Raw genomic sequence first — 15,794 nt, 5'->3', positions numbered from 1 at the left:
AATTAACTTCACATCATTCAACCTACAGATGTACAGATAAACAAACCATGAGCCATATTAACTACTATGGCAGTAACTCACATGATACTGTAAACTACAACCATTACACCATTCTGTTATTAGATATAGTCAATTCTATATGTTGCAAGAAACATGTGCCATTACCTATGGAAGATAACCAACTGGACCATCTGCTTTGTAAGTATTTTTGACATATTAAAAATAAAGCTTTTTGCTCTCAGTTAAAATATATGCACTGCCATTCAGATCAATAAGATATTTTAAAAAGTTGCAATTTAAAGATTCAGCTAATGTATTTAAAATTGGTCAAGTATTCACTGTTATTTGTGAGAATGCCCAGCCAATGATACATTTAGGCAATCCTTAAACCACTGACCACGAAATTGGACAATGGTGACAATGACTGGGCATTCTTGACATTACATGCTGTTTTGAAAATTATGGACAACCTATGATAAATTATGATAGTACCTTATTTCCATCTTTGATCACAAATTTACACTGAATTAAATGAAACTCAAGTTATGAAAATGGTATTTAATTACAAATATAAATATAAATAAAGTCATTCTGAAAAACACATTTTAAAAGAAAGTTTTTCAATTTATCATTTCACACATTTCTTAATAATAAATACACTGAATTCTAAAGCGTTCTAACAATGCTATATTACAATAAGTATTATGGGTTTCTGAACTTATCCACTGTCAGTATTCCAAACTGAATACATTTTGGGAACTGGAAGTGTTATCCTCAGATAAAAATGTGTGGAGTACCTGCATTAAAAATTGCTAATCTGAATCACTGGATGAATACAGCTGACCAACTAGAGCTGTATAAGCCATTATAAATAAAAAAGTAAAGTTGTCCCAATATACACCATGTAGGCAGTTGGAGGGGAGGGGAGGTACAGCTCCTACCCATTCTCCACCTTGGCACTAGGTGCAGATGAGTGGTCAGTGTCACACCCTAGCCACCTTTTACCTCCAGGAAAAGACCCTGGTACCCTTTGTATGGAGGCTGAGGTGGCCTCAAAGCTGGCCTGGACGCAGAGGCTAGAGGAAATAAGCCATTATAACCAAATTTTATTAATGGGAGGTACTTTTAGGTCTCTATGGTTATTTCCAAAATGACTGTAAATGTTCTTACCATCTCCCATTGACAAAACTTGATTTACTATGTTAGAAAGGGAAATGGTTCATTTTTAAGATGTTATTCAGTTATGCAGGATGATAATGAATATTCTAAATTCCTGAAAAAAATATAGAGCATATCTTCATTTGGTCATTACCCACAAAGGTTTTCTTTGAACTCCAAACATAACATTTGTAAATTGAATAAAACATGAAGAGTCAAAATGTATTAAAGAATACAGTTTCTTCAAGCACACACTGGCATTGGATATCAAAGAAATGGGATTCTACCGCTTTACCAGTAATATATTTTATATTAACCTGAACCAGTTTTATTGCATAAGATTCAAAATTTTCCTTCAGAATGTCTATTTCATATTAGTGCCTCATTCATATATACAGAAGATTCTGCTATTTTCAGTAACTGAATGAAAGTGAGTTATGGCTACCAGAGATCTACGGAGGATAAAGTATAAGCTCCAAAAGCACTGAACACCTCAGCCTGCAACCAAACTCCATCAGGAGTATATGAATGAAACTATGGTGCTAGTCACATGAGCCAACTATCTTCAAGCATACTTTTCTGTAACATATAACACTAAATTGATGCCAAACAGGCAAAACAGGTGCTTACTTCACAAGTTCAATGAATAATTAACCCTTTGAAGCCACAGCTCATCTAAACAGTACAAAAATTCAGTGAGTTACTTAAAACAAAATGTAACACTTCTGGATTACAAAGATCAACTAGTTAATGCTGTTTAAGGAAATAATCCATTTATACTAAGAACCACACAAAATCCATAAATACAAACTGGAGCATTTCTGATTCTTAAAGTAGATGGTACATATACTTACCATTGGGATTTAAAGGGTTAACACATGATCTTTAAATATACATGGACGGTGAAACAGACAGACTGTTTCAAGCAAGAACAAAGAAGTATGGTAACAGTACACAAGAACATCACAGTGAGTCTAGTTATGGCTGCATGGTCAATATGGAACTGACATCTTCGTCTACTCAAGACCGTGCCACTATATATATATATATAGTTTGTTATACTTCACTCTTGTCCTTTATCCCATTTTTGAAAGAGGGATTGCAGATTTGATCCTGCTTAAACACATACAATAATGAATACTGTTTTAAAGAGGTACTCAAAATAACATACACATCGACGATGTCTGCACTGATGTGACATTATTTAGTCAGTGTAATTCATGTAGGATTTAAGGTTTTCACAGCGGTGAATCTGAAGATGGCTATCTTCTGGGATGTTGCGCCATGTAGTCTAGTAGAAGTTTACTGACATTCCAGAGGTCCTTGCTGCCTTCATTATCAGAATGATAATGGTGGCAGCAAGGACCTCTGAAATGTTGGTAAACTTCTACCAGACTACATGGCGCAACAATCCAGAAGACAGCCATCTTCAATGTAATTCAGTTCACTGTGGTAAGAAATGCTAGGATCGACCAGGCACTACACCAGGAGAAGGGTTTGGATCAAGGTCAGGTTCAGCAGGGATCGTAATCCCTCCTGTGTCCACACCCTCCTCTTCTTCCTCATGAATTTCTAGGAAACAATGTGTGGCCTCTTCATCTTCAACTTCTGCCTCTGTACCACCTTCCTGTTGTTGAGTTGGAATCTGAATGGTTATAGTCTGTGTTGTTCCATCCTCAGAAGTAGCACTACCTGTCACATTAGCCTGGAGTGAACTGCCATCTGTTGAAAGTGCATTGAGGCAACGGTAGATGAGATGTGCAGCTGCCACATTGCCAGGGAAGACCTCTATTTCACCTGCAAAAAACAGAAATAATGAGTCAATTCAAACAAAAATCACAAGGCAGATGCAAATTTCAAGAAACAGAAAAAGTTTGTACCAAATCAACTGTTACATTTTATTTTGGTCCAGATTACACAATGACCTCCCATGAAGACCTAAACATATTTTCACCAACAATAAGTAACCTACTGTCCAGTCTAAACACACCAACTACACTTAACTGCTGATAAACAAACTCATTAACACTAAAGGGATATTTTTAGTATATTAAATTATGGTAAAACTTGGTTTTATAGACAGAAAAGAGGAAAAGAACTTCTTCTTGGATATAGGTACATGCAACGATGGTTTTCTTGATTCTCATATTTCAATGCCAGTGACGATAGAGGCAGAAACATTAAAACATCACAAATGCTTCTTTTAAACTCAGTATTAAGCTATGCTGCAGTCAAAAGATTATGTGTGATGCACATGTTTCATATGCTATTTGAAATGCTTAAGACCAAAATTGAGGTTCCACAATTTTATATCTCCACATTTAAGGTGTTCTTTTATTAGGCATTAAAACTGCTTTCCCAACTGAGAAAATGTAAATATTAATTTCATTAAATTTATGAACCATGTTAAAAAACCCTAAAATTTAAAAAGTTAATATTAAAGGCACAGATAAATAGGTTGTAAAAGGAAGAGATAACCACATACCGAATTTGGTATAAAAAGAACTTAGAAATGGTTATTATGGAAAGAGTATGTGTGATGTGCACTAAATTAAAGTTCATAAATCAGGATATAATGAAAATTTACTGTTCAGCAAAGTTTCACTTTCAAGTTTTAAAGTATCTTTGATGGCCTCAAAAGTAAAAATGTTACCGCCCTTTTCTTAATTATCACAAAAATTGTAACTACCTTCTGATGGTGTTGAAGAAATGAGGCCATTCTTATGGTCAGACACATGCTGCAGGAAACCTTCCTGGCTGACTGTTCGGAATGAACACTGTGTGCAGCTAAACAGTCCTTGCATGCCTGGGTGCTTGCTACGCAAGTGATTCTTGTAAGAGTTACTTTGGATTGCTGAGTAATCACAGTGAGGACAGCGGTATGGTCGCTGTCCAGTGTGCCGCATGGTGTGCCGTCGCAGTGAATTGTGGTCACCAGTTCGGTATTCACACAGGGTACAACCATAAGGCTTCTCACCTGTATGCTGGCGAAGATGCATCTGCAGCATGGCTTTACGAGCTGATGCATGCCCACACACCTGTCAGACAGTATACATACATATATATATTTTTTTCTTTTTATGCCAACAACATGAAAAGTAGCTGGGTAGGTGACGTTGGCTTAACTATATCAGCTGTCAACTTACTCACTCCGTGTAGCAGGGCCAAATTTTATCTCAGCTTTTATTCACATCACTGTCATCACCTACTCCTACAGGGTCTTAATCACTTTCACTTTCACTGAAGATGAGATTGTTTTGTCAGAATCAATCCCAACAACTGGCTCCTGTTCAATATTATTTTATTTCTCAAAATCTGTGTCATTATGACTGGAAGACAATTACCGTCTACTGACAGATATACAAGTGACTCTTGTTATACACTTCACCTACCTGTGTTTCTGCATATCCGCAGTCTTATTTCAGAATCATATCATGGTAGAAGCTGCTGCGTAGACCCAATGAATTGCATGCAGTTTCACTGACTCTCCCACCATTTTGACTCTGGGGCCTACATTTAAGGCTTCTCATGTTGTAACACTCAGAAAATCCTATTATGAAACCATGAAACAACATCTACTTAATAATAAGAACAACAGCCTTTTCCTTTTCCAGAAACTTATTTACCTGACAGACATATGGCCGAAGCTTGCTGTGAACAGCTTGTATGTGCTTCTTCAGACATTTAGAATCTGCATAGCTCTTGAAACATATATCACAGCGCTTTGATGCATACCTACACACAAATCAAAACTGATTTTGACTACTGAGATACAGTACAAAAGTAATCTTGCAATACTTTCTCATCATTACATGAATTCACATATAGGAATATGTACACATTAAATATTAAGAGTGTTGTCATTTATAAAAAGTATGTGTATGTTTAAATATAATGTACTTATTTTATTCTCAAGTGTTATTGTCCTACAGTGGTAACTGGATTTACTGAGTAAACTGATACAAAGGCACATTTTATAAAATCTCTAGATGCAAACAGCCTCAGAAATTTCTAACAAATGACACATTGGGTCAAACTAAAAATATAAACATAAAACATGTACCTAATTAATTTTATTTTAAATCCCAAAATAAGGTTCCTGTATTGAAGATATTAGAGGTGCTACAGATACAATATTTGCAGTGATATGAAGAATTTAAATGTGAAGCATAAATCAAGTTAGACTTAAATTTTCTGGTACTTTGTTTTTGTATCTGTTTCTTAAAATTACACATTTTAAGACTTAGATTGTAACAAACAGAATTCTCAACATTTATGAACACAGTCACATTTGTATAAATTAATTATTGCTATGATGCATGTTCTACAGTTTTAAAATTTGAGGAAATTTTAAGCTGTAAAATTACAAAGTGTACCAAGAAGAAACCTGTCTCATGCTTTCATGTATGAAACTGGCAAAGCAGCAATGTTCCTTTCTTAAGCATGATACAGACTTTGTGATGACATGAGTCTGTTGCTGTGAAGTTGCTTTCTATTGCATACACAAACAAGCGCCTGTGCTTAGTCTCGTGAGTCACTGAGTTATTACTGTCTGCAACTTAAGTACAGCAGAATGTATTTTACATAAAGTCAAGCCAAGAGTCACAAACTGCTTGCAGCAATGGCTGCCAACGACTCTTTACCATGACAATACCCATCCCCATAGTCTGTGGCAGAATGTAACTTTTCAAGCAATTGCTTTGCATAAGAAGCAACTCTTAAGTTTGAGTAACTGTTCCCAGTAAACGTGTGATCAAATAATTGAATGTGGTATGAATCAATTGTTTTTTGTTATAAGTAAAACTAAGAGAAAACCAACAGCATTGAACAAAACAAGATATAATTTTAAATTTGAGAAAACAACATATGAAATACCAGTCGGTCACTCGGTCATATTTCTGCTGGTTAAGCAGCCATCATTTGCTCCTCCTGTCATTGTATCAGTGCATAAACATATCACCTTGTCTCTAACTTAGTAAGGTAAGTGTCATATTTACCATCTGGGTACAGGACCAGCTCTACGATCCAGGTGCATGACACGATGATTGCGTAACTGTGAGGCCTGTTTGAAGCCTTTGCCACAATCTGGGCATGTATATGCCCTTACTTCACCGTGTATTTTGATGTGATTCTCCAATTTCACTGCTGTCACAGTTTTATAGGTTTGGCACACAGGACAACTCAACAGGCCTGCATCCACTGCATGAACTTTCCATAGGTGCAGTGCACAGCCACGCCACCTCTCAAACCTGCACAATTCATAAATTTTTGTAGAAATCTGCCCTGAAGCGCCTGTCCTGATTTAATGATCTCACATTTAGGGGACATATTCTGCTGTCCCAACCAGTGTACAAAGAATCTTAAAAGCAACTGTTACATTCTTCTTCGTTTGCACAACTGATAAATTACGTACCTCTCGCCACAGACGTAACATCCAAAATCTCGACGTGCTGCAACATCACCATCTTTCTCAGTGCCTCTTGCTGCATGACATGACATATGAGCATTAAGAGCATCCTCAGTGTTGAATTTGTACTGACATGCCCGTTCCCCACATCTGGAGACAAACATAACAATGCCCATCATAAAGAAGGAATCAAATCTGAATACTGCAGTAACTTAATCATCCGTAAAGATTTTTAATCTTGTTTCATAAACATCCTCCCACTGAATATCTTATTTTTGAGCAGCTTGGTGTCTGCCTATCTGCAGTAGTTCACTACTTTGCAGCAGATGAATTTCATTTGAGTTCAGCAAAATGGCGACTCAAATTTATGAGAAAATTATTCCCTAAGATTGTATTGGTAAACACATTCTGTATAATATTCAGATTGAAAGTTTATGAGATACAGCTCTCTTAATGGTAATTATTCATACACCAAATAAAAGCTCAAGTACAGACTCTAATTAATTACTACTTTACTACACAATAAAGGTCAAGTTGTTCTTGTGCTTAAACAATCACCACATCATGAAGACATATGGAGGAAAGGCCTGCTATATTTATTCCTGGGAAAGTAGCTCCTGGTGCCCAATGGATGGGTGGAACTCAAAGAGCTGGGCTGGATATGGTAACAAAGAGAAAAAAAACCCACCCCTGCTGCGAATCAAACCCTACCACCCAGTCTGTAGCTTAGTCACTATGCTCAGTAATCCTGGATCATTTTCAATGGAATAGTAAACAACAAATATGAGAAAATAAAATTTCCATCTGTCCTATCTTAGCCGTCACAGCTCATAACTTGCTGTAATTTACTTATGAGAGGTATACAACCTTGGAAAAAATTATAATGGTTTTCTGACAACAGACACCAAAAACAATATTTTAATTAATGAGATGCATCATCATATTTTAATTACATAAAGATGTCCAGGCTAAGAAGCAAGAAATGAAAATTATCCACTATAAGCATCAAGTATCTTCGCAGAACATAAAAAGGGTAAAGCCGTTCCGTTACATGCCATGTACGTGCACAGGGGAGAGGAGGTATAGCTCCTACTCATTCTCAACCTCTGCACTAAATGGGGGTGAGTGGTCAGCATCATACTCCTACCATGCTTTACCCCCAGGGAAAGCCCCAGGTACCCACTGGACAGAAGGCTGGGTGGGCCCCAGAGCTGGTCTGGATGCAAAGGCTAGAAAAAAATCCTCTGCCCCTGTCGGGAATCAAATCCCATTCATCCAGCCCATAGTCAGTCACTATGCTGACTGAGCTACGCAGCTCATATCTTCACAGAATGTATCACTCGTAATACATAAAACCTTCAAGTTATTAATTCTGAAGTGCAATGTCACACAGGCACATGAAAAGTTAGATACAGTGCAAGAGAAGCTGTGACATCAGCTGTGTCATGAAGTAGTGACTTCACTCCGTAGCAGTGATTTTGATTTGGCTACTTACAGTTTGGTTTATGGAATGGGAAGGCAATGCAGTTATTCACAGATCAAAAAATGTTGTGCTCCACTGTTACATGTACACACTACTCATACTGTGCGTACAATGGATAATTATTATTTTGGGCAGTGATGCTGAGCACAACATGTCCCAAACTCCTTAAGATGACTAAACAAATTATGGAAACAATATAATATTCTGGAATGCAGACTTCCTTCTTGTAGAATGGAGAGGCAGAGAGAGTAGATTAACACAATGATTATGAACTGCCAGTTATAAACAACTTTGGAAGCAAAACTGCAAATACAGTGAATGTAAAACATTACAGAAAATAGTAGTTAATAGCTAGGAATTGCTTGATAATACAAAGGCACCAGAAAAAGGTCTTGTTAAGAAACTGATGGTGCCACTTGGTTCGCTCACTATACTGAAGTTCTTGTTATAGGTCATACTTGTTCTACTGCAATTACATTTCACAATGCAATTACCCCACCACCAGTTCACAAAAATGAACATCCAACACCTTAGGAAATTCATGGGCAGCCTTCAGATTTTTGGGTTATCTCTCCATAACTCACTTCAGTTTGTTGTCATTTGGAACTGTGCTGTTATTTGTTCTCTTAGTTAACCAATATTCTCGCTCCAAAGTCCTGGGCATCTGTACTTTCCGCTTGCCTGTTGCAGCTGTTGGTTGCTTGTCTTCACTTGGTTCAGAACTTGTTTCTTGTTTAACTGTGTGACTAGTTAGCTTATGTGGTTGATGTGGTAAAAGACCTTCAATATCACCAGCCTCAGTCTTCATCCCAAAGCCATTTGTTTTTGAATTTGCAGCTCCATCATAAACAATCAAGTCATGATCCTGTGAGAATGTAATAAAAGTAAGTTTAAAATACCCTTATCTACAGCCGAGGTTAGGCACAAGTAGGAGCCGTATCTCCTCTCCCTTCAAGCGCCTACATGGCCTATAGCGGGACAGCTTTACTTTTCACACACACCACTGGTTCATCTATAGTTCTGTTCAACATGTGTTATGTTCTTTTTTCATATGGATGCATGCACTCTTACGCTGGGGCCACACGACCGCACGAAGTACGTCCGTTGCAACGGACGTACTTTTGTATGGATGTAGGTGAGAACACCACACAAGCGCCACTTACCGTGGAAGCTTGAAAGGATTTAGAAAAAAAATAACATTATTGTCTGAACTTACAAATCATAATTCTATGATGGACGTCACGATGTGCGTTACAATGAACGTGCTTTGTACAGTCGTGTGGCCCCAGCCTTACAGGGCAAGTATTTATATGTAGCCATGCATAATTTCCATGAGGTGAAACTTTGTGATTTGCTATCATGTCTTTCATAAATCATGATGTGCCACTAGTGAAAAAAAGTTGGCAGAACATTGGCCCAGTTCTGACAGTGTATTAGACTCTCTGAATAACTCTCGTGTCTTACTTCAAACATTTCCAGGTGATCTTTGGTGTGAAAATGTAAGACAGCAAATATCTTTAAATGATAAAAGAAAAGAACTTGTTTTTTTCATGGACATACATACTGCAAGAATGAAATGTAAGAGAAAAAAATGATACTTCTGTAGAGCATACTCCACATCAGAATTTATTACCTGCATCATGTGTTGTTTGCATGCCTCCAAGCTTCCAAAACCATCATTACACTGGCCACACAAGAAGATGAGTTTCTCACACACAGGTTGTGGGTTACTGCTGATGACAGCAGGATCAGTTGAATTTTCCCCATTTTCTGTTGAAAGTTTGCTGTTTTGTGGGTTGGTGTCTAGCTTCATCTACAACACACACTGTATGTGTCATTTATCTTGGTATCTTATAGAAGGATGGCCAGGAGAGAGGGAAATTAGTATGACACACTATGTTTAGTATTACCAACCAAAATAACATTTATTTGGTTTACATACAGTACATGCAGCAAGAAACAATACAGTGAACTCCATCACACAGAATATGTTTTTTGACTGGTAAATATCTACTTTGCCATCCTGTTGCATAAACCAAGATGTAATGAGCAGAGCCAGAATCACTACCATGGAGTGCAGATGCCACGTAAAATGATGCAGGCAATACATATACAGCGTGTCAGATAAGGAGTGTGGGGAGGAGAATAATGAGTTTTTAAATAAGCAGTACCAACAGCAGAAGATATTTACCAACAAAAGGAAAGAGGGTGTGATCACATTTGATGAGTATGAAATGAATGGGGGAGGAAATGGAATTTCATTAATGCCCACATTAGTAAAACATATCTTTCATAACTAGTAAAATATTGTATATTCCAGTTCTACAGTCCCCCCCCCCCCCCCCCCCAATACTAGTTCCATGGAGTTCATTATGCACATTAAAGTGGAGAATCCTTTTAAATAAAAAATGTATTGGAAGGGCAAAATATACAAATATCACATGGGAGAAAAATGCAACCAATTATTTTAATGTTTAAGATGAGAAGCTGTTAACCTTAAGTGGTTTCACTGTATAACAGAAGCACATAAGTAATAAAAACTATAAGTAATACTGGAAATCAACATGAAAGAAAATGCAAACTACTGAAAAAAACCCTCAGATGGTGCAGAAATTCCTAAAGGATGTGAATCCAAACAACTAAGAAATCATAGTTGTAGAATAAATTATTTTCTTTTGCTGATATATGTATTCCTATTGAAGGCTGTGCATTCACACTAGAACTAACTACATGGAGCACAGTCCTTCTTGAGACATTAACAGTAACTAAACTGGTCAAGAAATAAACTTTTATGGATCCTGAATATCAATAACCATGTATACAAATCTTCTTTTGGACTTTGTCCATATCATCTAAGACATATAATGAGTGTTTTGAAAACTGCATTCTGCTTTTACCTTAAGGTAAAAAGGAGGAAAAGAACAGGACAGTCATTTGTAATTTTTTCAAACGGGTCTTTGAAACAGAAAAAAATGTCAATAAGAGAAAGGCCAGGATTATAGTACCTACAAGGGTTATAAGGGCAAGTGGCAAATTCTACAGTTTCACCGACTATATCAATGTGGAAAATCTTTACCTCTTCACAGATAACCATGTTCAAGAAAAATGTGGTCCCATGTGACATCAGTGGGAGAAAAGTACAATATTTTTTGTAAAATATGTGGAGATGCTATGTGTAACAACATTCTCACAGTATTGTTTCATATACTTCATGTACTAACTGCTAGCGTACTTACAGTGTCAGATCTAAAACACTAACTTCACAAAACTTTGTTAAATTACATTTGAACTGCAGCTATGTGTAGTTTTCCAGTAATCCTAACCTGCATGTGTTGAAACCTGAAGTGCTGCAGTAGTTCCTGCTGGTCAGGTGTTGTAAAAGGACAAATGCGACATTTATATGATGTCACTAGCTCTACAAAATCTTCCAATTTATCCAACGTCACACTCTCCTGTCGCAAAACTTTCTCATCTTCGACACTTTTCGGCTGGTTGTTTGACTCACCTACAAACTGAATTACATGGTAAGATCAACATATATCAGTAAATTATGTCAAACCATATTAGAATAAGGTTTTGTCTACACACAATATTCAAAGATTGTGTGAACTACATAAAGGGTCCACTGAAATCACCAGAGTACAATATCAACACATATCTCACACCAGTTATATCCAACCTCTAAAAATTATGCTGATACATTTTGTGTGGTCCACAAAAAATTTTGTTATACAGTACAATTATGTACAATGGAAAAAGTTCCAAATTTAAATTTTTAATTTGATGCGGAGTTTATAAAAATAACAAATAAACATATATGTTAAATAAATATATGATGTGAACCTGATTTCCTAGCAATTCAATAATAATCTCATGAAATTTCAATACGTTACCCTCATTTATAACCCAGCAGCCCATGAGCTGATAAAGTGAAAAAGTGGCCCCAGGCCTTAAAATACTGATAACCCTTGACATACTCAAAAGAGTAAAGTTTAGAAGTCTGTTATAATAAATGCTAATTTCATTCAAGAAAATGTTGGCTGTAACCATTGCTTCTGTAGCAGAATAACTCGTGCTACTAATTACGAAAATTTCTGAAGAGAACCTGAAATTTATTGTACACAGTACATTAATAAAGGAACTACATGCAAAAGAAATGGAGATGCTGATCATAAAAAAGAAATTTTTAACAGTCTTCAATGATAAGTTAAAACTTATCTCAGTGTACAGTTAACAGAAATTAACAAAAATGAAGCGTGAGTTTGAAACCTTCCAGCAGAATTTTAAGTAAGTGTTATGCTGTTATTAAAAATGCTTAAAATTAAGACATCATCTTTGTTCTTGTTTTGAAGAAGACTGACAATCAATACCAGCTAGACTTCACATACCCAAATACAAGTATCAGTTATCAAAGTACAGAAATAATTAATACATGAAAATAAAAAACTTCTACTATATATATATAGGATAGTAGACAGTGGCATACAGTGTTTCTGCAAACATTTGAATATGTGTTGCTATGGCACCCTGCACACAAAGAAACATGTGCCTCTTACACTGTAAGGCTATATTTATAGCATAGTTTCAAAACTTTTGTAGATAAGAGAAGTAAAGCTGTCCTGCTACATGCCATGTAGGCGCTTGGGTGAAGGTACAGCTCCTACTCATTCTTAACATCGGCAGTGAGTGGTCATCGTCACACCCCGGCCACCCGTTACCACCAGGAAAAGGGCCTGGTATCCATTGGACAGGAGGATTGGTAAGCCCCTAAGCCAGTCTGGATGCAGAGCCTAGAGGAAAAATGCTCTACCTGTCGGGGATCAAACCCTGCTCATCCAGTTCGTAGTCAGTCAATGCTGACTGAGGTAACTAAGCTCCTCAACTAAAAATAGCCAGCAGTTTACATTCTGTTACATACTTGTACCTTCCATTCTAAGTAATATTATCACTAAATTTATCACAAAGTTTATAAAGATGTATGGAAGAATTATGGAAGAATTATCTAGTTCTCTTCAAGATAATTTTCAGTGCAGTGGTGAAAGCAAATACAGGAAGATGGCTGTCTTTTAGGTTGCTGCACTTTGTAGTCTGGTAGAAGTTCACCAAGATTTCAGAGGTGCCTACTGCCTCCACCATCAAGGTGATTATTCATTGCCCTGATGCCTATAACTCATGAAGTCAAGACAACATGCAAGGTCTGCACAAAAGCATTTCAAGGCTCTTTTGTAAAACAGAATAATTTCAGTTACATGAATAAATTTGTAGCAAGGTAAGAAGTTGTCTGCTGTCTGCATATTAACAAGCCTATAGATGAACTGGACACCTATACCTCAAAGCATTTGCCTCACCTGTGGACCACTTGCCACTGTCTCCTTTCTCTTTCCTTTAGGTTGTTCAGTCTTGACAACTGTAGCCTCAAGGGATGTGTCAGGCAGAAGAAAACTGCTGGTCTCTGATGTCTGATCCAAGAATTGTGTCTGCAGGATCTCAGTACCTATTACCACAACAGTTAGTATAAATGAAATGATATCTGTGAAGACCAAACTACCATTCCAACTTATAACAGTCTGTATAAGATGACTGTCTTCTGTTACGTTGTGCCATGTGGCCTGGCACAGATTTACCTCTATTTCAAGGGGTGCTTGTTGCCTCCATCACCAGAGTAATCACTGCCCTCATTATGAAGGCAGCAAGAACCTCAAAAATGTTGGTATACTTCTACCAGACCACACATCACAACACCTTAGGAGATAGACCACTTCACACAATCGTCTGTTACAGCCGTTTCAAATTAATTCACCATATTTATCTCTACTTTAATGTTACATACTGGGACTGATAACATTGCCCCTGAATACAAAAACCACATCATGAACTGAATGACTGACAAGGCCCTTGCTTTGGTCATTTTATCCTACATCCAGGTATCCACTTCCTCACAAATAATATAAGATGCCACATAACATCAATAACCTTGGTGGATGAACCAGAGTTGTTAAACAGAGTGTGAATTAGTACTTCATTAACTCATCTTGTACCAATTATATAATAAAATATTTCCTCCCAAAAATTCAATAAACAGACAGATGTGAGTACTGATGTATGCACTAACTCCTGTGATATCATATACTTTTGACATGAGGCTTTCATTCCACTCATGTCTCATCACATCTCACATGGTTTTATTCACCAATGTCAACACAAGAAAAAATGTTCACCATTTACTGAAAACAACTTTGGTTTAAGCAGTTTTCATACATTAAGATGTATCAGTATAGCTAAATTAGCTTAGACCAGCTTAAATGTTTTTAGATAACTCAGTAATATTTATGTGCATGTAAATGATGTGTTGGGCTACATTATAAATACCTTGATATTTTCTAACATGCTAATATAATTTTCTTTTTCATATTTAAGTGTGTCATACATAATGCTACGCATACCCTATTTATCAAATATCAAGGTCTTTTGAATAAAATGAATGCAGGTTAAAATTGTTATCTACAAGCGACCAAAATCATACAAAACGTAAATAGGTTTGCATTCATTTATGCTTTCAAACAGCAGCAAAGAAAATACATGATAATATATATCACATATTAATGGTACAGTTACTTCAATACCATTACAGGTGATCTGTCCATCCTCCAAAAACAACAGTGGCACTTCTTCATCACAATCCACTTCTTCTGTTCCTTTGCTTTGCTCGATGGACGATTGGTGAATCAAAACATGAGTTCCATTGGAGAGTCGGTATGTAAACACCGAACCCTCTGGTACCTCCACCTCATTCATCAAATTCTGCCAATTAATTAAAACGTAGAAATTAAATTACTTGTTAATAACATGCTATGTTTCTATCAATAATAAATTTGAGATTCTTCACATTAAATTTGTACCGAATATAAAAATAAATTAATTAGAAGTTTTGCAAGAAACAATTTCCATATATATGATTTCGGTTTCATAACTTACCAGGATACATAACTGAGTGGCTAATAATATAATTCATCATAATGCATCTTGAAAAAGCAGATTAGATTCTCACATCTCCATTTTGTTTCCGCCATGATCAACCACAGTTCTCACACACCAAGGATTACACACATACTGTCAATACAACAGTTCCATGGTTCTTTCACGACTACGTCCGAAGCATAGATTACCTTGGTCAAAGCAGCAAACGTATCCATTATCATCACTTCAGTGGTAGTAAACGGAATCGAATTCATGCGCATGCTTATTCTTGTCAACAAACTAATGGCCGTGCCGTAAAAAGAATACGAACATCCAAATCTATTTTCTAAGTTTGCAACGTAGTCGGTATATGACGTTACACAGTGTGTTGCGATTTGAAATTACTACAAACTATCTGGCGGTATTCATTATTAATTTAATGATCTTGCTATTGCAGAGGAACTTATTCAACCTTTAAATACGAATGTGTGAAATGGAGAAAGTATAAACATTTAATTTAAATCCACAATTCCCTTACTGAAATGCACTGGGTAATTGTATGGGATAATATATAACACAAGATGGGCCTATTTGTATTCAACCACAACTTTAGTTTATTATAAATGATTAGTAACAAGCATTATACTGAAGTTTTCAGATATTATTCACATTTATGATTACTACTGAAGCCTTATCCACATACTTTGGTTGTTTCTGTTTAACATGCTGTTGGATAATATTGTTGCCTCTTCCACTCACTATTATGTTTTCTGTTTAACATGTGCCTAC

At 36.5% G+C, this 15,794-nt stretch overlaps 1 protein-coding gene across 1 annotated transcript; it reads right to left on the bottom strand.

The window, feature by feature from the left end:
- Positions 1 to 543: 543 nt before the first annotated feature.
- Positions 544 to 15,171, bottom strand: LOC110833982 (uncharacterized). The gene is made up of 11 exons (XM_087350401.1): positions 15,024 to 15,171; positions 14,672 to 14,849; positions 13,397 to 13,542; positions 11,372 to 11,560; positions 9,682 to 9,861; positions 8,633 to 8,913; positions 6,572 to 6,715; positions 6,156 to 6,407; positions 4,785 to 4,893; positions 3,848 to 4,196; positions 544 to 2,955 (listed from the first exon to the last, which is right to left on the bottom strand). The coding sequence occupies exons 2-11, from the start codon at positions 14,841 to 14,843 to the stop codon at positions 2,621 to 2,623; spliced, it is 2,157 nt and encodes a 718-aa protein (XP_087206527.1). The 5' UTR covers positions 14,844 to 14,849; positions 15,024 to 15,171; the 3' UTR covers positions 544 to 2,620.
- Between the last annotated feature and the right edge of the window lie 623 nt (positions 15,172 to 15,794).

This window comes from Zootermopsis nevadensis, unplaced genomic scaffold, assembly GCF_977971745.1.
Source record: "Zootermopsis nevadensis isolate Lab colony 2312 unplaced genomic scaffold, Znev_1.0 Znev_ptg000017l, whole genome shotgun sequence".
Taxonomy (NCBI): Eukaryota; Metazoa; Arthropoda; class Insecta; order Blattodea; family Termopsidae; genus Zootermopsis; species Zootermopsis nevadensis.
This window is presented reverse-complemented; position numbering and strand designations above follow the sequence as displayed.